The following is a 25,870-nucleotide window of genomic DNA, read 5'->3' on the forward strand; positions in this document are numbered from 1 at the left end:
AGTGCGGTGCTCCATGTGCGAGACACTTAACGGTTTTGTCAGGGAGTCGACATTAGAGGCTGGATTTTGGCTTTTCCTTACCAATTTAAAACTAGGCTGTTGTATTTTTGATCTGTAGCTGCTTCGGTTCACTTTTTGTGTTGCATTTTCACACTTTTGATATTTTTTTATTTTCATATTTTCTACTTAAATTCCTGTCTTCCCCTCTTTTTTGCATTACTGGTAGATTTAAGTGAGGCTTATGGGTTCAGAACGTTTCTGGCTTCACTTTCTTGCAGGGGAAAAAATCTTCATGAGCTCCCTGAGCAAATTTTTCCTTTCCTGTGGTGTTTTTCCTTCTTCCAGTTTTGCTTTGGACTTCTTTTCATTTCCCTTCTCAAATTAACTACTTTTTATTTTTCCTCCTCAGGTTTTGACGACTACCACCTGTCCGTGCACAGCGACATGGCAACAGTAGCCAAGGCAATGGCCTGTCCTGACTCAGGGCTGGAGGTTCGAGACAGGATGTGGCTGAAAATCACCATAGCCAACGCCTTCATAGGTAAAACCAGTCCACTGCTGTTTACTCTGGGGGTGATTTTATAGTTCAAAAAATTGGAATCGCTTAATTTTATTCCATAATAATTTCATTGAAGATGGAAAATTATAAACAAGACACGTGAAGGATGTTTTATTCGGTAGTTTTTAGATTATTAATATAGTTTAATTATATATTTATAGAGATTTATTGATTTGTAGAGATGTCTTGTGAGATTGAATTAGCACTTTTCAAATGAGTGAATTCTGGATGATTATTTTATGAAAATATAATTCTGGATATTTATTTTATTAGAACTTCATTGTGTTATGGGGTCATCTAGAGCTCTATTCATCATTCTGAACACAACTAATGTTCTCATATAAAATTCTTCCAGAGTAATTTTATGCTTTTTTTGCTATAAATTTGGATTTATCACTTTTTGAGCGAAGTGCTTCAAGTGAACACTGGATTTTGTGGATTTGCCTTTATTTTTAATTAATGGTTTGAATCAGTCTGTCTGTTTTGTCCACTCAGGGTCAGATGTGGTGGACTGGCTCTTCCACCATGTGGAGGGCTTTGCGGATCGGCGGGAAGCGCGTAAATACGCCAGCAACCTGCTGAAGGCCGGTTTCATCCGCCACACTGTCAACAAAATCACGTTCTCCGAGCAGTGCTACTACGTGTTCGGAGACCTCTCTGGCAGTGAGTCCCTCAGTTGCTTTTTTTAGTTTTGGAGTGGAGCTGTGTAGTGATGAAATGTTAGACCCACCAATTAGCATCGTGCTAACTGGAAACCTTAATCATCACACACTTGGCTCCGACCATGCTGAGTTGTTCAGAAACCTCTAATAGACCAGCATTAATGTTTTTCATTGTTTTTCCTACAAAGTCTGGAGAATTTTGTTCTGATGACGTATGAAAACGCACACAAACAAACATTAAAAGAAGCCCCCCCTGCTGTCCTGTGTTTCAGACATGGCCCACCTCTCCCTGCACGACCACGATGGCTCCAGCGGGGCTTCTGATCAGGACACTCTCGCTCCTCTGCTCCACCCGGCCGAGGCTCCGTGGCCCAGCTTCCCCTACCAGTACCCCGCTCCCCACTCACTGCAGGATGGACCGCAGGCGTATTCAGAGGCAGGAGGAGGCAGTCCCGGCAGCCAGCACAGCGAAGGTAGGGCGTCCTGTTTATTTGTGCTTTGATGCTCTCAGGTGATGGGGGCGGTCATGGGCTGGAGGTTGGGGAACCAGCCTTTTGACTGGAAGGTCGCCGGTTCGATCCCCTGAGCCGACAGGACATGACGGAAGTGCCCTTGAGCAAGACACCTAACCCCCAACTGCGCCACGGGTGCTGTGGATAGGGCTGCCCACCGCTCCGAGCAAGTGTGCATTCACTAGTGTGTATGTGGTGTTTCACTGCACGGGTGGGTTAAATGTGGAGTTGAAATTTCCCTGTTGTGGGACTAATAAGTCACTTGACTTGACTCTCAGGTGATCATCATCCTCTGGTCAAACAGACAGATTTGTAAGTTTGTTAAACACAGAAAAGCAGAAAACGTGGCAGCATGAGCAGCATGAGCAGCTAACACTGAGTCTCCTCTTAAGATAAAACGGCACATATAATACGAGCTGTATTAAAGCAGTAGAATACAGTAGCGAGTGTGTTATCTTGTACTGCGAGTATAGTACCTGTAGGCAAGTACAGCAGATCAACTTAGCTGTGATGTTATTCGTGATAATGCGCAACCTTGTTCTGTTGCTTTTATGCAACAGTTCTGCAAAATAAATAAAAGTAAGCCATCTCTAATATTATATCAAATATGCTTCAATATTGGCAGTTTCTTTCACCAAAGAAGTGACATCCTTTTGGGTCAGGGATAGTGCGGTAAAGTTGGTTTTATATTGGACTTTCGCTGGATATTCAGCTTTCTCTCCTCCATTTCTCATGAAATAAACATGCTAAAATGATCAAACCTACTTTTTCTCTCTCCTGAAAGACAGAACAAACAGCCAAATGTATTTAAAAATGTCCATCATTAAATTTCACTGAACATGTTTGAGAAAAGCTAATTAACAACTGTTTAATCATTAAGGCACCATCTGAACATTACATAACACATTTCCCATGTATTTAGCACCTTCACTTAACTTTGATTTGTAGGGGGCTTAAAGGAAGCCACTCTGTTTACTACAAGTGATTTGACGTGATTTGAAGGGCGCCCCACTTCATGCACTTTTTAATGACTAAAGGGTCTTTCATCTGTGTTTCTGAGCGGTTCGGTGAAACTAACAATGGACGTTTTTTAAAATATATTTGGTTGCTGTTTTGTAGTCTGTCTTTTGAAAATGTATGTTTGTTCATTTTAAGAAGTTAATTTCATCAGAAATTAAGGAGAGAAAGTGGAATATCCAACGACGTCCAATACAAAACCAACTGTACCGTGCTGTCACAGAGCAAAGTTAGTTGAGCTCAGTTTTTTCAGTACTTCGGTACTGGCCAGGACGTCCTGAATGTCGTCTTGTTCCAGTCAGTTTGTGATTCATTTCACAGCCCATTCTGTTTGTTTCTGGCTAATTCCAGTTTAAATTGTTCTGCCGTCACAGTGTAAACATCCTCGGTTAGCTGCAAAGCAGATGTTTCTTAGCAATCAGTGCTCAGAAGAATGATAATGATTTCTTCATGAAAAAATGTGGAAAGTATTAACTGCTGTGTAGATGGAAAGGTTTAAGACATAATTCAGATTCTCCATGAGAGGGAGCTGTGAGCACTCAGAGCTGTTTGGTGCATCACTGTGAAAGGAAAGAAACTGTTATGAATGCATCCATGGGAAACGAAGCCGTTTATTACCTAAAAGAGCTGTGTATGTGATTTTTAAGTTAGTTGCTTCTAAAAGTAGAGTATGTATTCCAAGTTTCCCAACTTTGATATATTGCACGCACACTTTGTCTGCATACTTTGAGCCATGTAGTGTATGTTGGTATGTGCTGTTGGAATGTAACTCATTCTTTCAAGATGACTTCCAGAAGGTCAGAGTGATTGTGTTGTTCAGTAAGCCTTTACCATTATGGGTGCACAATATTGGCAGCCAGTGTATCATTTAATGATGCAAATCTGAAGTGAAGCTTAAGTTAAAGCTGGTAATTACAGTAGATAACTGGCCATTTTTGTTCTTTTACAAGAAAAGTTTGCAAATGTTTCACTTGGATGGATAGCCTAGTGGATAACACAACCACACCTGTCCTTTAGCAAGGCTCATAATATTACGTTCATGTTTGAATGTTTATTCTGGTAATAAAATAATATAAATGTTTACATCTGTTGTCACTGATATGCCATGTTAGGGATTATTAAATTCCATATCTATGCATGTCTTCTGCTGCATACTGAAAAACCCAAACGGGTATGTTTTGTGTTGCGTCAGGGAGCAGCGGTTCGAACTGCAGCTGGAGCCGGACGGAGGGGAGGGCAGGACCGGCGGACCTCAGGCTGGCCGGGGCGAATGAGACTGGGGACGCTTCAGAGTTCGACTTCCGGCGTGAGCGAGCGGCCAGCGAGCGCTCAGCCGCGCCCCCTAGCGAGGGCAGCGTGCGGAGCTCCCGCTCACACACCTATAGCCTCATGCACGGAGTGGCTCGAGGTGCACCGGGGTCGCCCTCGGGACGCCACCTCGCCCACGTACCCTCAGAGCTCACCAGCTCCCGCCGCTCCTGCAGCACCGCCAATGGGGAGTTCTTCGTCGATATCATGTGACTGGGCGGCTGTACGGGTGCCGAGGTGCCTGGAACCTTCGCCTTGTGAACTTGGAAACATGACCAGGGATCATTTTACAGTTAGGTTGGAAAAGAGCAGTAACAGCGGTAGATTTTAGAGTGATAGTTTGGTGAAAGTCAGGTTTACACAGTTTTCTCCGGTACCTGAAAGCCGAGACGTGTTCGGTGTCTGAAGTTTGCTTCTTCAGGTTGGCACTGGAGCTGCAGGGCTAATGAAGCTAAGTAAAGGGAGCTTATTTATGTAAGACATATGTTGTCTATAAAAATTAATAAAAACTAAATTTAGGCTTCAGTAGGCTGTGAAAGATCAAATGTACACAATTTTTCCCAATTTACAAAACACAATTATAAAGTATCAGCTGTCTTAAAGCCAGTTTTGTCTTTGTTTATAGATAACAGTGTCAGAAACTACTTAAACAAGTCTATGAAAGATTTCTTAAAAACTATACACAGTTTGAGGTGAATGTGTGATGTAGGTGTGCAGTTTGCACTAGGGATGCACCAATCAGCCACTTTTTCCCTTCCGATACCAATACCTGATACTCATGTGTCTGCCGATACTAACCTTGTCTAGCCTGTCTACTTGATAGTTGCCCATATATTCTGATATTTATACAACTCCAATTTTTAAATATTTTATTTTTTTTGAAAATGTTCTGATTCACAATTAACGATAACATATAACAACAAAAAACATATAAAACATATCAGTGTTGGAAGAAAACCTTGTATCTCCATTTTTTTTTACATTTTTCAGTTTGTGAAATAATTTGAAAAATGCCTGTTGCCCTTTACATTGTGTGCAAATTTCATGATGAATGGACCAAAAGAAACAGCCCAAAATGACTTGGCGGGGCAGGGGCATGTCTGGTTCCATTGACTTACATTAAAAGTAAAGTATGTTTTTTCCTTCTCCTGTAAAGTTACCATTTTGGAGATACGAGGTTTTCTTCCAACAGCAGTGATATGAAATGCCGTTTCCTGCATAGATAACTTTTTCAGAGCTATGAAAAGTCGCTGTGTCTTTTCGCGGTTTATCTTTGTTTAATTATGCATAATTAAATTTAACATTAAAATCTTTGCTCCCCTCGCAGTACTGGCTCTACAGGTTTTGCATTGAGCATTTTTAACGACTGCCTGTCTCAAACATGAAATAGATCCCGCACCACTGATGTGTTGCTTAAGTGCCAGTATCAGGGGCGATATCCATACGGTGTCAGTGCGGCACTCATTTTTATGGCCAATTCTGGTTTCTTTGTAGTCAAATTGGCAGATGGACTTTTACTTTCCTCATCCTGAAGATCAAACTGTGTGGGTTAAATGAAAATCGCACTTCTAGTAATTTCTATTAGCCAAAGTTACATCATAACGTTATTCATGCTTTAATTGGCCAAAATGGCAAATTTTAAATTAAAAATCAGTTTGTTATTTAAATAATGTGAACCAAATAAAGTGCTGATTTGAAAATAAGAGGCGACTGGCTGTTTTAGCACAACGAGTCGTGTAATTATGCTATGATATTTTGGTTCAGGTGTAGCAGCAGCATTCAGATACAGCATGAGTGCATAAACCTCACTCACGTCAGACACACATGAGCCAAAATCAAAATAATTGGCCGGTCGGAGGAAAAATCTGTCAATTCCAGTCTTGGCTGATTCCAATCGGGCGTCCCTAATTAGGCACAGCGCTAACTGGTGTACATAAGCTTCCATTACTTCTTACCTACATTAGCGTTGTGTCTCCAAAGCAAACCTCAGACACCAAATATGTCTTTGCTGATCGACTGAATTTGAGAAAAGGGGAAAATTGTATACATTTCATTTTATTCCAGACTGTCTCTTCAAGCCCCAGCATTTGTATAGAGGTAGCATACTTGAATCGATGTTCACCCTCATTAATAGAGAAACAGGCCTGTTACTCCCACTAGAGGTCAGAGTACTAATTACTTGGTTAGATTTAAAGGTGAGGTATAATCTACTGACAGAAGAGCGGCTGAGAAACCATAATCCTATGACTGTGCTTTGGTTTCGGAGATGACCCAGATGAACTGGTTGAAGGTGAATGTAGCGCAGACGACGACAACAGTGTCCAAATCTGAAGAGCTTCTCTTTTCCGGCTCCGCTGTAGTGTTTTGGAACATTTTTATTAATTTTTTTTTTAATACCTGCGTCTCCTCTGAATGTTTCTATAACAATGCATTTTTTTATTAACCAAGAATATATTTTTCGAGGTTCGTCAGCAATGATGTGTTGGGAGATTTTTAAAAGTGCAGAGGAGAAGTTGTTCTTTTTTATTTATAAAGATAGATATATATGTTGACAGCTCCAGCAGGATCGGTTTGCGTTTGTTAACCTGAAGGAATCTGGGTTTGAATCGCAGCTGTGCCATACGCCCTTCGTCGCAGAGGGTCCAGGCTATGACCATGATCGGCTGCGAGGGATGGCAGGGTCCTTCTCTTCGCAAGTCCAGCTAGAGGGTCCAGTTGGTCACAGTCAGTTCTCCTCTGAACATGTGATGATGCTGCGTTTTGAGAAATAATTTGAAAAGATGTAACGGCAGGCCTTGGGTTCCTACAGTATCCCTACAAAGATGGTGGGAATCAGCTAGAGTGGAACGAAAATTTGGCAAAAAAAATAATAAAAAATTGTTTTTGCAGTCAGTGTGAGCGTCCGTCCTTTCTCTATACTCAAACTTCTGCTCCTCTTGGATTCCGGTTTGTGCATTAATTGCACTTTATTCACTTTATTCGGTAACACTGCTTACACAGTACATAACATGGTCGTTATCATGCCATAAACGGGTCATGGCAGATATATGCAGTCAGAACTTGCCCTGACCAATTTTATTCATTGATATAACAGCGTTATGTTAAAGAGGACCCTATTATGCTCTCCATGAATATTCAAAGAACCCTTTGCATGATTAAATGGCTCTTTGCATGGTAACATGGTTCTTCAAATTGATCGATAATGTGTTAAATATGGTTCTATATAGCACCAAAAGGGTTCTTCTATTAGACTTGACATCATAACAATAGCAGAACTCTTTTCTTAAAGGTTCTATGTAGAACCCTCTACTGCAATCTGAAGAATCCATTCACGATGCAAAGAACCATTTAATTATGCAAAAGGTTTGAGTGTTCATGGTTCTATAAAGAACCATTTTCTTTACAAAAGAACCCTTGAAGAACAAAAAAAAATTAAACACATATCTACACCGGTCAGGCATAACATTATGACCACCTCCTTGTTTCTGCGCTCATTGTCCATTTTATCAGCTCCACTTACTATATAGGTGCACTTTGTAGTTCTACAGTTACAGACTGTAGTCCATCTGTTTCTCTGCATACTTTGTTAGCCCCCTTTTACCCTGTTCTTCAGTGGTCAGGACCCCCATGGACCGTCACAGAGCAGGTACTATTTGTGTGTTGGATCATTCTCAGCACTGCAGTAACACTGACGTGGTGGTGGTGTGTTAGTGTGTGTTGCGCTGGTCTGAGTGGATCAGACACAGCAGTGCTGCTGGAGTTTTTAAACACCTCAGTGTCACTGCTGGACTGAGAATAGTCCACCAACCAGAAATATCCAGCCGACAGCGTCCTGTGACCACTGATGAAGGACTAGAGGATGACCAACACAAACTGTGCAGCAGCAGATGAGCTATCGTCTCTGACTTTACATCTACAAGGTGGACTGACAAGGTAGGAGTGTCTAATAGAGTGGACAGTGAGTGGACACAGTGTTTAAAAACTCCAGCCTGATCCACTCGTACCAGCACAACACACACTAACACACCACCACCACGTCAGTGTTACTGCAGTGCTGAGAATGATCCAACACCCAAATAGTACCTGCTCTGTGAGGGTCCATGGGGGTCCTGACCACTGAAGAACAGGGTAAAAGGGGGCTAACAAAGTATCAGAGAAACAGATGGACTACAGTCTGTAACTGTAGAACTACAAAGTGCACCTATACAGTAAGTGGAGCTGATAAAATGGACAATGAGTGTAGAAACAAGGATGTTATGCCTGATCGGTGTAAAATGTGCCATAACTTTTGCACAGACCTCGTTTTATATTGGTCCACTCCCCCCCACAATATGTAAATTTGAACAAATAAACAATAATTGTGTATTAAGATGAGCAGAACCATGTTCTCTGTACAGGATATGTTCACTTATTTACACTTAGACAAGCTTTTGTGTACAACTGCATATTAACTGCATACTGCGCTCTCCTGCCAGTGTTCTGTCTGACCACAAGGGGGCACTGTTGCACTGTTTACTCCTGTGCCTATAAAACGCCACTAAGGCGCTGCTTTGATGGTGGCTGAGTGCACAGCTGGCCTGTCTGTTTCCTTTGCTTTTCACATTCAGTTTCATCAGCCTGACGAGAGGAGCTCGCAAAGGGGTTTTCAGAAGCTGCTTCAGATCCAACACCACCTTCGTGGCTCGGCCAGAGACGCTTATATAACGACTCCAACCATTTTACAGCCATTTTTCCTCAAGCAAGAGGAATATAGTAAGGCAGCTTAAAAACACCGCTTAGTCCAGGGGTCACAACCCAAATGTTAAGAAGAGCCATTTTGTCCTTTCAACAATAATCAACCACCTTTTGAGCCACAATATTTTATGTCCATTTTACCATCTTGGCTGTAAATACGTCTCAAATATGTGATAATATCCTAGTATAGGCTTAAATATAATATAAACGAAAACGCAGACTTACTTTGCTCTGCCTTAAGTTTTAGCTTAGCTGTAGCCATTTTTCTCATTTTTTCTACAGCAGGAAACTTTTCCAAAAGTGGAATATTTTCTTGTAAAATGTCTCTTTACGTTTTTTACGATGATGAAGTCGCTTCTCATTCGCCAGCCTTTTGTTCGAATTTTCTCGTTCCACCTTAAATGGTGCCTGAGGCGCTGGAATGTAACTGATGCGCCATTTAAGGTGGAACGGGACAATTCAAACGAGAAGCTTAAGCTTCGCGACTTTTTAGTGTTTGTCAGTTTCTCAGAGCAGATTAAACGTATCAGGAAACCAGCTGGAGTGAATATAAACACTAATAAGTCCATTCAGCTCCAAATTATTGATGTTCGTCTTAAATCTTCCTCTTTGCCGTTTCGTTAGCTACTAGCTAGGCGAGATTGTTGTCCACGTTGCTATGGTGACCAGCAGTCTGCGCTGATCTTCAGGGTTAAAGGGTGAATTAGCAGTTCTACATTAACTCCAGAGTTTAAGGCCATTTATTGTTAAACTGTGTTGAACGATCAGCAGAGCTTTATTTTACTGTAAAGGAGGCTCTGATTCTGCTGTGGAGCCGCAAAAGTACAGTAAAAGAGCCGTATGTTGCTGACCTCTGGTCCAAACTCATCTGAGGATGGCCTGGGCGTGGCCTAATATTCTAATAAGCATGTTTGATTGACAGCTCCCTGTCTTAACACTACCGGCCTGCTACACTGCTAATGCAGAGCCAAAAACAACGGCACGAGTGAAGCAGGAATAAATGAGCGAAACTTGTTCTAGATACACATATGCAAGTAGCTGTGTCCACTCACTAAAATCAATGTCCACCTTTTACACACGCACAGAAAGCTGCATTGACCACTTGGACGAACGGTCGACAGATGAGCTACACTCTTAAAAAAGATGGTTCTTCAAGGGCTCTTTAGTCAAGAAAATGGTTCTATGTAGAACCATGAACGCTCAAAAAACCCTTTGCATGATTTAAGGGTTCTTTGCATGGTGGAAGCGTTCTTCAGATTGATGGAGAATTTGTTATATATGGTTCTATGTAGCATCTTTCTGAAAAAGGTTCTATATAGCACCAAAAAAGTGTTCTTCTATTGTTGCAGACTTGACATCATAACAATAGCAGAACACTTTTCAAAGATGTTCTGTGTAGAACCATCTACTGCACTCTGCAATCTAAAGAACCTTTTCACGATGCAAAGAACCCTTTAATCATGCAAAGGGTTCTTTGAGTGTTCATGGTTCTAAATAGAACTATTTTCTTTACTAAAAACCCTTGAAGAACTAGGCTAAGATGGTAGTTATGAGCTGTTATGCTTGTGAGTTTTCGCTTGGTTGTTAGCTTTTGCTGGGTAAGCCTGGATGTAGTCTATCTGCTGCACCTTTTAAGGTGGAATGTGAAATTTCAAACAAGAAGCTAAGGCACTAGAATGTAGACTAAACTGCTGCATGTTTTAAGGTGGAATGGGAAAATTTGAACAAGAAGCTAAGGCACTAGCATGTAGTCTAGCTGCTGCACCTTTTAAGGTGGAACAGGAACATTCAAACAAGAAGCTGAGGCGCCTGAATGTAATCTAGCTTCATCTTTTAAGGTGGAACAGGAGAATTTGAACAAGAAGCTGATGAAAAAGAAGCTGACAAGCTTCACTGAGGGTTGAAAAGCATGGAAAGGGATGAGGAGGTCGCTCATGCTGGACAGGTGGGCAACATTAACTAATTTTTGTATTTCACAGAATCAGTAGGTCAGTATTGTTTTGTCCTGTTTGCTGATATTTGTGATGGCAACTGGTTAGCTTTGCAGCAGCAATTGTTTCGACAGTTTTTGCTGTTGAGTTCAAATATGAACTATTGTTCTCCAGAACCGTATAGTGCTCCTTTAACCACATTAGAAAGAAAACGTGGTTTTAGGTCCCCCCGGGGCTTCAAAGAGACATTTTTGTAAATGAGACGAACCTTTTTAAAGTTTAAAGAAGCTCCACTTTGTGAAAACGTTATAAATAAATTATAGACTTTTTCTAAGACCGTATGTCCAAATTAGGAGTGTGTATAAACAAAGCGTTTTTTCATTCTGTGAAGAAACTGTTCAGTTTTCTAAAGCATCCTTCGAATAAAGTACAAAGTGGAGAGAAATGAACGAAGAAGAAACCACTCTCAAAACAATTTTGGACACAATTTCGTGTTTGTAGCCTTCAATAGTGACTGAGTTCTAACCCATTTAGACTCTGAATCGAAAACGAGGTCTCCTCTATTACGTTTCCATCCCGGAAGCCATAACAGCAAATTGTCACAGCAATTCCAAAAAGGATGACGGACAAAAATAGCAACACTCTGGCTGCTCATTAAAGTAGCCTTTAATGAACTCTGGCTGTGTGTGAATTTGTGGAGGGATAACACACCCGGAGGCCTGCAGCTTTGCAGTAAACCTCTTTCCAAACAGTCTCTGGGCCTTTTAATGCAGTGAGTGCCAGGATGTCTAACACTTTCTTCAGGCATTGCTTTCTTGAGTGGTCTCATCAACATTCTCGCCTTCTGTAGTCCAGCCAATGTAGGGTCATCTCATTACTGGGCCCTTAACGCCAACAGGAACGATTTAAAACATGCTTTGATTACACACTATCCATTTTCCTGATTTATTTCTCCTCAATTGGACAATTATTTCTCCTCAATTGGATGTCAGAGAAAAAGGCCTCTCTAAGTGCACCTGCAGGCTCGTTATGTACAGCGATCGATACATTTCTGACTAAGTAGTCAAGCTAACTTCATTACATTCAGCGCACAGTGCTCTAATTTTTCCCCTGTGTGTGTTGCAGTTACATTTCTCTGAGCTATAATGAATGTCCGTAATGTGCTATGATGGGTCACAATGATTCATAGCATTGATTGACCGTTCTGACCATGTTAAAAGTAAAATTAGACCTGAATATCCAAACTTGGCTCATTTGTTCGAAGTCCTTCCTACAGATTTTGCAGACTTTGGCAATGCACCTGAATGTAAATTAATATAAATGAATATCAGTTCAAATAAAAACAATATCAAAGTGTAATTGATATGTATTTTTCCATACTGACTCCTCTGTTGAGGATCTATTAAGCGTCTTAGCTGAATAAAATCTAAACCTAGTGTTATTTCTTTGAATCTTAGTGTTTCCCTTGGAGTTCCACAAGGTTCCGCTATAGGGCCACTGCTCTTCTTACTGTACACGCTACCTCTAGGAAATGTGAGCAGGAAACGGGTACATTTTCATAGCTGACGATTTGCAGTTCTACATTTCCATTCCCTCTGAAAGTGAAGACTGTCGACAGGAAGATATTTTTCAGTGGGTGTCAAGATTTTGCCCCATATATTTATATAATAATGTAAGTTCAGTTGTACCCGTTAAAGGATTTAATGAAAACTTCACACAAGCCTTCAAACGTCAAACAGTAACGATTCGTCTTAAATATATATATATATATATATATATATATGTCATAAGGCTCATGATTAAAATCAGAACATGAAATGTTTATTGCAGGTTGGATGTGTTTTATGTACATGCTATCACAGAAGAGCACACTTTAAATTTACAGTAGAAATGTTCCAGGCTGGATGCATCAGTTTACTATCAACCATTTACAAACAATGTAATACAGTGAGTTAAGAGTCCAAATGATCAGGGACTGTGCTGTGAAAGACAAGGCCTACTAATTTACTGTCATGCAGAAGCCACTGTAACATTATTTGATAGTATACAGCGATCAGTAAATACCCGGCTGGGTGACATTGTTAAGTGTTATTACAGTAGCTCATACTGACGCAAGATCACCACACCACCATATTGGAGTAGACAGTGCTGAGTAAGGTAAACCAATACTGCATTAACAATAACGCAACAATTAGCTCATTCATGCAATTCCCAAACAAACGTGTTGTGCTCTCCCTCCGAATCGCCTTTGTCCTAATTTGCCTCCGAAGATTCAGAACGGGAGAAATATTTTACACTATTTCATCTTCATTCATGCATTTTTCTATTGAGTGGAACAACTGTTGAGTATGACAATAATTGAAAACTCTTGTGGGAAAATTAATTGTGAACATTTACCAGAATTTTTTAAAAGTAACTTCTATATTTTAATTGTTAGGATAGATATGCTCACCAGATTGTGACGCATTTATGATAAAACTGTAAAATACTGGAAACAAGATATAAAATTTGGCTTAATTTCTGTGCAAATCCAGTTTTAAAATACAAATTATTAGCCTTGAATTTTGGGGACACTCTTGGATGGCGCAACTGTCTAATCGTGAGACTTCGATCCCTGGCGATGCCACAGCCATCTGAGAGTCCAAGACAGGGTAGGATGGATCCCCCCCACCCCATAATTCAGCACAATGCTAGCCAACATGGTTGTCTATTAGCTAAGATAACAGAATTGGCAGTTAGCGTTCTCCTCCAGAAAAAGCAGTGCAATGACGTTGCATTGCTGGCAGGTAGCAGTAACTAGTGGCCCTTTGGTCTCAGAAGAAGCATCTGCTAACCTTCACCCTACCAATTTGGGAGCATCATGTGAGAGGGGGAGACCTAGCTAGCAGGTGGAACTGGCAATGACTAAATTGGGGAGGAAATTGGGTAAAAGAATAATAGATAAATAAAAAAATACAAGTTTGTTAGTGTTTCATTAAATTTAGTTTGAAGCACTACATTTATAAGTGCACCCTGTGAAATTAGAACAACAAAATGGTGACCCTTCCACTTGATTCACTATAAAGCTGAAGGAAGGGTAGCAGGTATGTTGGCCTCACCAGTTTCAGAGATTGTGAGCTCATGCAGCAGCCATTTTTAGAAACCAACTCATGTTTCAGTTTTTAGAGTATAATAATAATCTACAAGTCCAAAACTCAGGGTATTGGTTATTGCCTTGAACCTTGGACCATTTTTTCAAGACGCTTTCCCTTCAAATTTCTTAAAGTGCATGTAAACAAAGTACCAGTGAATTAGGTTGTGGTTTTCAATCATCAGGATGCAACATGTTCCTAAAAACAACACAAACATATTTCAGCAGTTTGTTTTGCATTTTTGGATGAACAGTGTTCTGCTTTAAAAACTGTAACGAAACGAGAGGTAACATAAGGCAATTCCTCAAATGTAACGTCCACGTCACCTTCAGTTGCCTCAGAAACCCAGTCTGGAGAGCTTCACGCTGTAAGTAAAATTCAACAGCTCTTTTCAAAAAGGTTAATGTGTGCGAAAGTGTCATGCACTGAAATCCCACGGGCACACCTCAGCCATGTCGAGTTTACTGGCTGCGGAAGCTGCTGCTGTTGTTGTTTGAGAAGGTGTGTGGTTGTCCCTATCTGAGGAGTGCTTGTCCCTTGAGGTGACACTCGGCACGCACTCCGTTTCCCAAGGGCATGCTTCAGCACGTTTACTGTCAGTGATCCCAACCTCCCTTGTTGAGCTCCTCCTCCTACCAGATGCTGTCATGGTAGCCTGGCTGCTATCTGATGTTTGACTGATGCGACGTTTCTCTGAAGGTTTGCTTGAAGAGCTTCTCCTCTCCTTGCTTTTGGGTCTTTGTTTATCGTCCTCTTTATCCTTCCCTTTCACCTTTGACGAGCAGGAACCTTTTCTCTTCGCGTTAGAGTCCCTTCTCTTTGAATGGTGTGTGGGGCTGGAGGTCTTCTCCTGGTTAGGGGAAGGAGGTTGATCATAGTCCCAAGGGCAAATCTCAACCATGAGCGCTGGAGGCTGCAGAAGACTTCCAGTTGACTTGGAGATGTCGGAGAGGATCATCTTGGGATTTCCATCTGTTGGGGTAACACTTTTCTTGCGGCTGGTTATCTCAGACTCCAATCCTTTGGAACATGGATCCTCAAATTCCCAAGGGCAAACATCTCCTTTGTGGGCGGTCAGTTTAAGAGGTGATTTGGGCTTTCTTCCCTCATGCTTGTCGCTCTCTTCCTCCCTTGTGCTACCCTTGTCTCTGGAGCGGCGCCGGTTTGACGGAGACTGGATCGTCGTCTTTTGTTTGTGCTGAGACCGTCCACTTTTGTAGCTGCTCCCGTGGATTGTGGTGGTTTCACTTGGTGCAATTGAAACATGTTTTTGGGCCTTCCCCTCTGATGGAGTGGGCAAGTCTTCCATTTCCCATGGGCAAACTTCAGAAAGGTCATACAGGTCCTTGCTCCTTCCTGGCTCAGAGCAAATGGAAGGTTGACTGCCGCTCACTTGTTGCTTCATGATACCCATTTTGCTTGGGGTCTTGGTGTACTCGACAGATTGGCTGATGATCATCTTTGGAAAGCATTCAGGTGATTCATCTACCTCTGAAAGCATTCTGGTGTCTCGGGTCTTGAGGCCTTTTTTGCTGGCATCCTCAACGCTGTGGGTCTTTCCCGCAAGCCCCAATGTTCTCTCCCTGGCACTGGCAATAACACTTAAAGACTTCTGTAGCATTGAGGTCCGGAGATGCACAGGCTTTTTGTCTGCTGCTAAGTTGTGTGCGCTAACAGACTTGCACACCAGTGGTACTGACTCAGCAGATTCAGCAGGCTCCACCTTTGGCACCTCAGGATTTTTCTTTGCAGACCTTCTGCCCATCAAGGTGTCCAGCAGAGATGACTCTGTGGTTGAGTTCTCCAATTTGTCTGCTGGACCCCCATTTGCAGTTTCGCCCTGATCGTGCGAATGGTCATAACTGTGGGACCTCTTCAGGGAGAACACCCTGTTCTTCAGAGATTCCTCTCTGGACTTCCCGCTGTGGGAAGGCTCAAATGGGTTTCTCCGTAGGGTACTGCGATTGCTGCCATGTTCACTTCCGTCCCTGTCCTCACGACTATACTGACGGCTCACCGTCTCTGGTATTTCTGTGATGCGCCGCATGAGAGAACGTCCAATGCCTTTTTTGGAACTGCGTTTTTTTTGGAGATGAGGGTTATTGGCTAGCATCTTCTTCCGCTTATAGATCTCTAGTTGGCCATAGAGCTTTTTTAACTCCTCCTAGGCAGAAAAAAACATACAATTGATGTAGATTAGTTGGGTGCTACATTTTAAGAGTGTTTCTGCTTATTTGAACTATTATTCAAAAGTCTGGAATCACTGTTCTAGAGTTTGGAATCAGTGTTTTCAATTATATTAAACCAGATTGATTGCAAATAAGTGTATGAAACTAATATGCTAGTCCTATGCAACTCCACAGATTTGAAATAATTAGTTGTACACTAGGAAGCTGTAAAACAATGAATAATATCAAATCAGACTTGACAAAAATGAGCCGCTTAAATGGCCAGAGCCCACCGGTGGGCCCAAAGTTGTATTACACATTTCTAAAAGAATGGCTCAGCCAGTTTGCACTGAAGTCCCTGTTGTTACTGAGTAATAAGCCTTAATATGTAATAAGCCTGGGATTTCAAGGGGTTAATGTAAAGAGGTAATTACAGTGTATTATCATTTTGTTAAATTCTTGAAATACCGAATAACATTTGAAAATAAATTATGTTGATATTTTGTAATGTTAAAATCTACATTACAGAAATTATTATTGTTCACACAATAATAAAAAAGTAATATTGCAAGTGACTCCAAATATTTTGAACAGTAACAAACAGTAAAAATCAGAATGTACAAATCAGAAAGTGGTTCATCGTATTGTCATGATTTTTTTCTATTGAATACAACTTAATAAATCATTATGGATAAACACGAGCATGGGAAGCTCACTCTAATGTCTTCAGGGTCCAAACTGTGTTCACTCCAGGCTGAAGTTATACTGTTGTTCAGGTAAGAACCGGACCGGCCCATATCCAGCTCATCCTCATAGGCCTCAGTAGCAATGTCATCCTGCATGTGAGTACCAGTGAATAGGAACTGCAAAGGAAACACACTTTCACTTAATTTGCCATTAAATCTCAACATAATAAACTTGGACTTTTTATAGTCAGCTCCACAGTTATTGGCACCATCGGTGAAGATGGGTAAAAAGATGTTTTTGTGGTTAATTAGTTCAACTTCCCACAGAACATATGTAAAAACTGTGAACTTTAGTTGAAGTAAATTGAGTCAAAGAAAAGAAAAAACTTTATCAAATTATTTTATACAAAACTTTGTATATCATTATTGGCACCACTGCATTTAGTACTTTAGTACAAGGAATCTGAGGCTATTCCACAAAACAGAATCTCTCTGGATCCTCCAGGGTCCTAGATCCTCTCCTTTGGACACTCTTCTTCAGCTCAGCCCACAGATTTTTTAAAGGGGTGTAAGTCAGTGGACTAGGATGGCCATGTCAGAAGCTTGACTCTGTGGGCAGTGAACCATTTTTGTGTGGAGTTGAATGTGGTTTGGATTGCTTTTTGGCAGAAGCAGCTAGATTCTTATTCAAAATCTCAGTTGGGTTCTTTTCTGAATCACCATCTTTTTTTCAGTGCCAAATCCACCTTGAGTGTTTGTTGCCAATAGCTTTATTTTTGTCTCATCTGACCACAGAGCCTGACTCCAGACAAAGAACTCTGGTTAGATGAAAGAAAAGGCCTTCCTCTAGCATGTCTTGCAGATAGTTTGGCGTGGAGGTGGTGTACCTAGTTTTGGAGATTTGGCAACCTCAAAATATTTGACTCTGTAAACATTCCTCACTGTGTGAACATGTGTCCTCTTCCAGAGAGGTTCACTACAGCTCTGGTTGTTTTAATGGTCATTAGCCATTATTTTGTCTCATTTCATTAGTGTATTCTCTAATCTTACCCATTTTTATTTATGACTAAGGGAATTTGGCTCTTTTGATGCAGGTTTTGTATTCTTAGAGTAAATTTACTTTAAAGGTGCAGTGTGTAAGATTTAGTGGCAGCTAGTGGTGACTGAACTGAACACCCCTCCCTCATCGCTCCCTTTCCAAGTGTGTAGTCGCCTTTCCCGATTTTGTTTTGGTTCTTCATGTTCTCGCTTCTTTGATTACAAATATTTACATTACCTTGCTTTTTCTTCTGCTAAATAATAAGTAAGATCCTCTATTTGTCAATATTTGGGTTCTTTAACTTCTCACAACACAAAATGGTCAGGCAGCACCGGCAGCAACCACTGATTCTTCTTTCTACATCTTCCAACCGGAGCTACAGCTTCAAAGTAAAAACGCAAAAGGCGCCCTCTAGATCCAGTGTTTGGTTTGTCCGTTCTGGGCTCCTGTAGAAACATGGCAATGCAACATTGCAGCCTCTAATGGAAGTGGAGCCGCTCCCTATGTAGATATGAAGGGCTCATTCTAAGCTAACGAAAAACACTAATGAAAACATGGTTTTGTATACCATATTCCATTTCTGCTAATAGGTCCCTCTAAATCTTACACATTGCACCTTTAAAATGATATTTCTCTCATCATTTCAGAGACTGAGCTATTTAACAATACGGTGACCATACGTCTTCTTTCGAGGACATGTTCTCTTTTTGGGGTCTAAAAATGCATTTGGCCAGGATTTCTAAATAGAAACTTCTAATAAAAACTTGCCTGCAGAGATTGGTTTCCAACCTGCATCTACCATGCTAACACTAATACATCTTATCCAGCCAGTCAAGGACCTCTGTAGAAGTTAATTGGCTGGAGCAGGTGTGGCAGATTGTGATTGGAGCCAGACTCTGCAAGAAGGTATATCTCCAGGACCGCGGTTGGTGACCAATGACATAAACTATTAATAACTATAAATGTGGAATACATTTGTGCAAAGAAAGTGCAACTTGAACGAAGAAATCACCTTTGGGATGAGCAGCAAACCCAGAGTCACCGTCACTGTCAAATGTGTGTGGACAAAAAATAACATGAGCATCCAGTCTGGGTGCAGTCCAGGAGCCAGGGTGAATCTGTAGAGAAGACCAGAAGAGTTATACTGTTCCCTGGCAAAGATGTATCTGATATGCTGCCTGCCAGCAATGAAGCAGCAGCCGTTCCCTACTCTGTTGGCAGTAATACAATGCAATGTTTATGAGCGATCAATTAAAAACCATCCTAATGAAATATGATGAGTGTCATTAGAGAGCCCCCTTAAAGGGCTTTTACTCAGCAGGGACCGAGATGGTGTTCAAGGTGCCGTGGAGGACACTGCATGTCTGTATTGGCCCAGAATAACAAGATCCTGCCTCATTAAGATCATTAGTCATTCAGGGGCTGTTTTGGCAGCCTGTCGAAAGCCAGCATCACCGCCTCTTCAGACAAACATCGAGCTTATCTCCCAGCGCCAGCAGGGGCTCCAGCCATGCTGCGAAGGCAGGGAGGGTAGGGAAGGCACTGCTGCCAGAAACTGATTCACTGATTGTGAGAGCCGTTGTTCCTGGTCCACGAACCTTTCAAAGAACATGGATGTAGTTTGTTTCTCTGACTACTACTGGGTCAGGGCTGCTTATTCATAACTACATTATAACCAGAGACGTTTCCAACCCTCACCTCTTGATGGCACGAGCTGAATGGACCTAATGTGCTCTGTGGTCAAAAAGGAGGCATTAAGGAGCGACAGAAGCAGAGTATCAAAGCCGGAAGATTCGGAACAAGACAGGAAGAGGGCACAAGGGGTTTATTTTAAGCCCTGGCAGATTTATGCACGAGCTGTCTGGAGCAGGCATATTTTATTCACCTCCTTTCAACTGGCTTATCTGTGCTGTCCCGGTGACACTAGTCATTTAGCTGATGGGAGCTGTCTTTGCCCAGAACGGTTTGCGGCAAGACTTCTGCTGACGTGTGACTAAAGTTTTTATTTCATGCTGGATCCCAAATAGCTAAAGTTGAGCCTCAGATAATCTTTTTTTCACAAGCTCGGAACATTTCAGGGCCCTAAGCGGCATCCTACATGGCGGGAGGGGTGGGGTTTGAGGGAGGGGCGGGGTATGGGGGGGCTGCAATATGCAATAGCAAAACAAGAATTAACTACTTTATTAAATACCATGCAAAAGTCAGAGACCACAGTCAAAACAGGTATCAAATATAAGAAACTAATTTTTGAGGATATATTTCTGAGCAGCCATGCATAAGGAAGGAGAAAGTCAAAGGAAAATATGTGGAAAAAATAGGTTTCCAAAAACAATTAGAAGATACAGAGAAAATGGGACTCCTAACAACCACCTGTTAGACACCAAACCCCCCCCTTCAGAGCTGCTTCAGATCTGAAAACATCCACAGGTGTTTCTGTCCATCCTTCCCCTGTGAGAAGACGACTCAGCGCTGAAAGGATGTGTAGCTGTCAAGAAGAACCTCACTGAGAAAAGGAGACACATCAAACAAAGAAGCTGGACAATGGACTGACCACCCCAGAGTCCAGACCTCAACATCACTGAATGTGTTTGAATATTTCAGAAAATGATCAACCAGCTTCTAAGACTGAACTTTGGAGGCGTGTCTGCAGATTCTTTGAGAAACTGAAAGTGAGTCTCCTGGAAAGAATGGAAGCTGTAATAAAGGTAAAGAGTGGACACAAAAAATATTGAAAAATTGATGTTTTATGTAGTTGTTGAGGCTTCTGTGTAATTTTCTGTTAAATATGTTTTTTTTTCTTCCTCATATTGAAATAAAATAACTTAATGATGGCCATTTTGGCTAGAAATTAAATGTATGAAGGCTAGTCTCTGACTTGGGTCCACCTGGAGGCTCCAGAGCCCTGAGTGACTGCTTGTATTGCTTCTACCTAGAAGCAGCCCTGATAGAGGAGGATATTCATATGCTGTAGAACCACATGCTTCAAAACTAAATATTTCTGACAGTCTTTTTCAAACCCCTTTTTTAATCAGGATTATCAATCAATAATAAATATCACAGGTCTTTTCCATTGGCCATCGGTCCAGTACCGAAGGTTCCAGTGTTTACCAAGGTTTTTGGTACCTGCTTGAGATCAGTACCAACAGGACGTAAACATACTTGAGAATGTTCTCCTCTGTGTTTGGCTATTGAAGGCAACATCAGTTTACTTCACAGAGCACTCATCCATCACCAATAAGCTAAAACTGTATATTCATGTGTTGACTCCTATTTTTGTTTTATTGTTTCATATCAGCCACTATGTTATGCCAACTATAACTCGCAAGCAGGTAGCTAATTGGCCACATTAGCTGCATTAGAGTTGCATAAAATACAATTAAAAAGGCAATTAAATAACTAATCACAGTTTCTGAGGTAGTTCCAGCTGTCTCCAGCAGGTGGAAAATGAACCAAGAGTTGTTTCCCATTAGAGTGAGTCCTTGTCTTTGGATATGAATTAGAACTAGAAAAATCCTGTTGTTTCCCTTTATGGTCATAGAACAATCACACCGGCGCTGAAAGTAATGAAAGACATAATTGTTGCGTTAGATAAAGAGTATCACTGTGTGACCCTTTTTATTGTTTTACTGAAAGCTTTTGACACAATGGGTCATACAGTAATGAAATCTAGGCTTATGAGCATTAGATTAACTGAAGATACCATTCTTTGGTTTAAGAATTGTTTATCTGGTGGAGCACAGAGTGTGCAGGCTGAAGGTTTTATGCCTTCACCCTTGATGATGGCTAAGGGTGTACCTCAAGGATCAATTCTGGGGCCTTTGCTTTTGACTGTATATATTAATTTTCTTTGTCATAATGTGCCAAATCTTCATTATTATGCTGACGGTACTGTTACTTTGTGTTCAGCACCTAGTCAAAGCCAAGCTTTGTGTACAACTTTTAAGATGCTTTTAATATTAGACAATGTGTACTTTAAAGTCTTAAACTTGTTTTAAGTGTTCACAAAACTAAAACAGTGTTGTTGACAAATGCAAGGAAAATGCCCTCGAACCTTCCGTCACCACTTCAAAGGGAAATGTGGTTAAAAATGTGTCTACAAACAAATATTGTATTAGATGATTCTTTGATATTTAAGCCTCAATGGGTAACACGGTTTGTCAGTGTTTTAAATGATTAACTGTGGGTTGTTGATTATTAATTTTTCTGTTTTATTTATATATTATGAGTCTAAGATTACACACAGGTTTCGTGTTTCAGGTTCGGTATACAAAGCTAAAGAACTGAGCTTCTCATAAAGCATTTTTCAAGTATCAATATTTCAGTTTTTTCACTATTAAGTTCCAAGAAATTTTGTGACATCTACTGAGAAATATCTGACACACAGCTGGTCAGCCTGTCAACAGGGTCTTGATCATCAGAAGGAATCGCAATCGTGTCATCAGCATAGTTATGAAAATGTATGTTTCTTAATGACATCACCTAGAGGTAACATGTACAAAGAGAAGAGCAAGGACCCTAAAACTGAACCCTGTGGGACTCCACAAAAATGATCGAAGATGCTAGATTGTTTTAAGTTCAATTATGTAGTAACAGTAAATTTGACTAATAATTGTTTTGTAATAACAAATGAGACATAATTCAAAAAGACAGCACATCTTCCTCATTTGGTTATTGATTTTCTTATTGGTTATTAGTTTTCTCCAAAACAACACTCGAGAGAGTAAACTACAGCGCCTGTAGCTGTAATTATTCATTTTGAAGGACAGCAACTGAATTACTGTCAACCAAAGACATATTTAATGTGATATAAAACCAAATCCCTTTACCGTTTCACTGAATCACAGGAGAGTGAGTCAGAAATTTAAAACAAACATGAGCTGAGCTGGGAATGAGGTTCTTGGTGCTCAACTGTCAATCAAAGAAAAAAAATCTGCAGAGGAAATGGTCCAGCTTTGAACACAGTCTCGGTGTTTAACTCCGAAAAGCTCAGGCCTCGTGTGTATTACTCACCTAATGATGTGGAATATCGCAGAGATGAGGAGCTCATTATAGATGGCGACTGCCATGTAGCGCGGCTCGTGGAAGGCGGAGGGCACGGTTCGCACGGCGTAGCACAGATAGACGCCCCACAGCAGGAACAGGAACTCCGCTAGGCCAGGGAGACAGACAGAGCAACACACAGTTGCTAATCATTCACCACAGTTGACAACAGGGATTTCCGACTGTGCGAAAGGCGGCTGCCCTCTCCCCGAGACATGTCTCCTCCATGTCTCCTCTGATGATTCAGAGCAGACACCAGATGCAGGCCTTTTACTGAATGTTTGATTAACTGACTCAACAAATCCAGCAGAATCTGTTCAGATAGCGTCTGCATTAAATTAATTAAATGAAAAGGATTCATGAACTGAAGGAGGCCTGATGCTCAGATCCCACCTTACAGCCCATAGAGACTACATCAGTACTATTCAGTTTAGATCTAATGTTGATTCTCAGTAGATCACTAAGAAAATGTAATAGTGCTAAAACAAATGTTTTACTGTTTATAAGGCCACATGACACCTGACATAAACCTACTTAAATGTTTATAAGCCTCATTCCAATAGGAGTCATCTGTTATAAAGTCTGCTTTTGTCAACTTTGTTGTCAAGATGACGTAACACCAGCGGTGAACTGTCACTGCTAGAGCTAGGCATTGAGTTTAGGCCATAAAAGTCAAAAAACCCTAAATGATAATGCATATTATTAGGGATGCATCGATATGGGAACTCTGGACTGATGCCAGTAAGCGATATTTTACATGTACATATCTTTACATCTTGGGCATGCAGAACTGGATTCTTCAAAGGCCACTGCACACTGGATGCGCCGCGTCGCGTCCAAAAATTCAAAACCATTGTTTTTAATGGAGGTAGCACAGCTTTAAACGATGTTTAAACAGTTTTCGCAGTACTTATCGTAATACTTATTGTTATGACTGAAAGTCATTCAATCCTCTGAGTGCAGGCTGAAGGTTCTATGTCTACTCCCATGACGATGGCTAAGGGTGTACCTCAAGGATCAATTCTGGGGCCTTTGCTTTTGACTGTATATATTAATATATATCATATTATGCTGTGGGGGTGATTTTGCTGGCATGGTTTGGGTCCACTTGTCCTCTTACAGGGAACCAATCAATATAATGTTTTTCTGACTGATCACCTTTATTCTACACACTTAAAAATGATGGTTCTTCAAGGGTTCTTTAGTAAAGGAAATGGTTGCATTTAGAACCATGAACATTCAAAGAACCCTTTGCATGATTAAAGGTTCTTTGCACCGTTCGGCCTTTGCAGTCACCAGATGTCAACCCAGTTGAACTCCTATGGGAGTTTTTATGCAGAATCATCAAAACATCGATTGAGGGAATGTGTTTCGGAAGAATGATGTTACATCCCTCCAGCACGGTTCTAGACACTTGCAGAATCTATGCCAAGCTGTTCCGGAGACTTGTGGTGGCCCAAAACCTTACTAAAACACTTTATATTGTTTTTTCCCTTGGTAAGATAAACCTGGATGGCGTCTACAGTTTTCATCTCAGAGCAAAGGAAGCCTGTTTTTAAACCTTGACCACTCGTCTGCCACAGTATTAGAGTCCCAATTCCACTTCTGCTCTTCCGGTTCTTCACGCTGATTCACAGCTGTGCCGCTGTCAGAAGATACAGTGTGTTTTCCCAGCATCTTATCTTCACAATGACCTGAGCACTCCCTCCCTCTCTCTCTCCATTTCCTCCGGGCAGTCAGAGATGGGGAGAGAAAGTGCGAGTGCTGTGTCTGGCAGCTGCACGCCTCGCTGGCTCTCCCCGTCTGCCCCCGGAGGATTAGATTATATATCCAACGCCTCTGCTGTCAAAGCAGCCTCCTTAAGCCGTGAGACTCTGGTATTTTTCCCATATTTTCTCTTGTTAGTTTGGGACTGTTGGCAATGCGGTTTTCAGAGAGAGAACGCAGTTTGGTGGCCTGAAATAAACCAAAGGATGCTTACGTGGAAGGCTGCAGTAGGGGTGGCTGATATGGCTAAAATATTATATTACAATACATAAAGACACTTTCGCGAAACATGATGTGCAGTCGATATTTTATTCTTCCGGAAATTTGATGGAACAGATAAAAACAGACCAGAAGGGCCATATTTAAAACAGTACTACCAAAACTTTGGTGTGTGGCAGTCTTCCGACCCACGGGCACCGATGATGGCCACGAGAGAGGGTGAGAAGGCAGTGCCCTAGCCTCACACAATAAGAGCCATGATGGGGATGTCAGCGGTGTGAGAGGGCGGGAGAGCAATCCACAGCGAAGCCGCTAGACTGTGCCTCACATTCTATCCCAGCGGCCAAGCTGAGAAACAGGAGGCAGGGCCAAGGAGGCGTAGTTTGGTAGTTGTGCACAGCCTTCACGCCTCTCGTGACTGTCGTCGCTCTCCTGCCCTCTCGCCCGGCTGACGTCCTCCTCTAGCACTCTTAGACCGCTGTCTCTCGTGGCTCCTAGAGTGTGAGGCACGGGCACTGCCTTCTCGCCCTCTCTTGTGGCCGTTGTCAGTGCCCGTGGGTCGGGTGACTGTGACACAGGGTCAGCACTGCATGAAAACCAGTTGAACCAGTTATCTTCATCACTACTTTCCAAAACCACTGCAGCAACTTCAGCAGCTGTAAACTCTCTGCACACCATTTCAAATGAGTCTCTGATGTGGACTGAATAAAGAATGAAGGATTTCCGGCGTGATGGTCAGTTCTTAGTGATTTCCTGAGTGTCCATTGGTCAGTTTCAAACAGAATGTAGATGGACACACGAATCCACCAGTTCCACATGGTGAGAGGCAGATGGTGTGTATCTCCGCCCCTCTTCATAGGCTCATAACTCCGGATGTGAGTCTCGTATGATCTCGTGATAAGATGGAATGGAAAGGGTGACTCTACAGATTCAGGAAGTGTTTGAATTTCTGTGCTGTTTTATTGCAAAGATAGAGAAACAGATACATACATACATACATACATCATCTAAACCGCTTATCCTTCTGGGTTGCGGTGGGGTGCTGGAGCCTATCCCAGCTGTCATTGGGCGGAAGGCAGGATACACCCTGGACAGGT

The 25,870-nt window shown here is 41.6% G+C and overlaps 2 protein-coding genes across 2 annotated transcripts in view; one reads left to right on the forward strand and one right to left on the reverse strand.

Annotated features, from left to right (window-relative positions):
• The window catches only part of dvl3a (dishevelled segment polarity protein 3a), a 31,552-nt gene extending 26,522 nt beyond the window's left edge, over positions 1–5,030 (forward strand). Inside the window, exons 12-15 of the mRNA XM_036597483.1 lie at positions 410–541; positions 1,055–1,222; positions 1,494–1,694; positions 3,943–5,030. Coding sequence (XP_036453376.1) covers positions 410–541; positions 1,055–1,222; positions 1,494–1,694; positions 3,943–4,271 — 830 coding nt within the window. The 3' untranslated portion in view covers positions 4,272–5,030. The remainder of the gene's footprint in view (positions 1–409; positions 542–1,054; positions 1,223–1,493; positions 1,695–3,942) is intronic.
• An 8,204-nt stretch (positions 5,031–13,234) lies between these two features.
• Positions 13,235–25,870, reverse strand: part of gpr158b (G protein-coupled receptor 158b) — a 75,856-nt gene continuing 63,220 nt past the window's right edge. Inside the window, exons 8-11 of the mRNA XM_036596977.1 lie at positions 22,758–22,896; positions 18,760–18,865; positions 16,739–16,885; positions 13,235–16,018 (exon numbers count right to left, since the gene is read on the reverse strand). Of these exons, the coding sequence (XP_036452870.1) occupies positions 14,273–16,018; positions 16,739–16,885; positions 18,760–18,865; positions 22,758–22,896 (2,138 nt within the window). The 3' untranslated portion in view covers positions 13,235–14,272. The remainder of the gene's footprint in view (positions 16,019–16,738; positions 16,886–18,759; positions 18,866–22,757; positions 22,897–25,870) is intronic.

The sequence above is a fragment of the Colossoma macropomum genome, unplaced genomic scaffold, assembly GCF_904425465.1.
Source record: "Colossoma macropomum unplaced genomic scaffold, Colossoma_macropomum, whole genome shotgun sequence".
Classification (NCBI taxonomy): domain Eukaryota; kingdom Metazoa; phylum Chordata; class Actinopteri; order Characiformes; family Serrasalmidae; genus Colossoma; species Colossoma macropomum.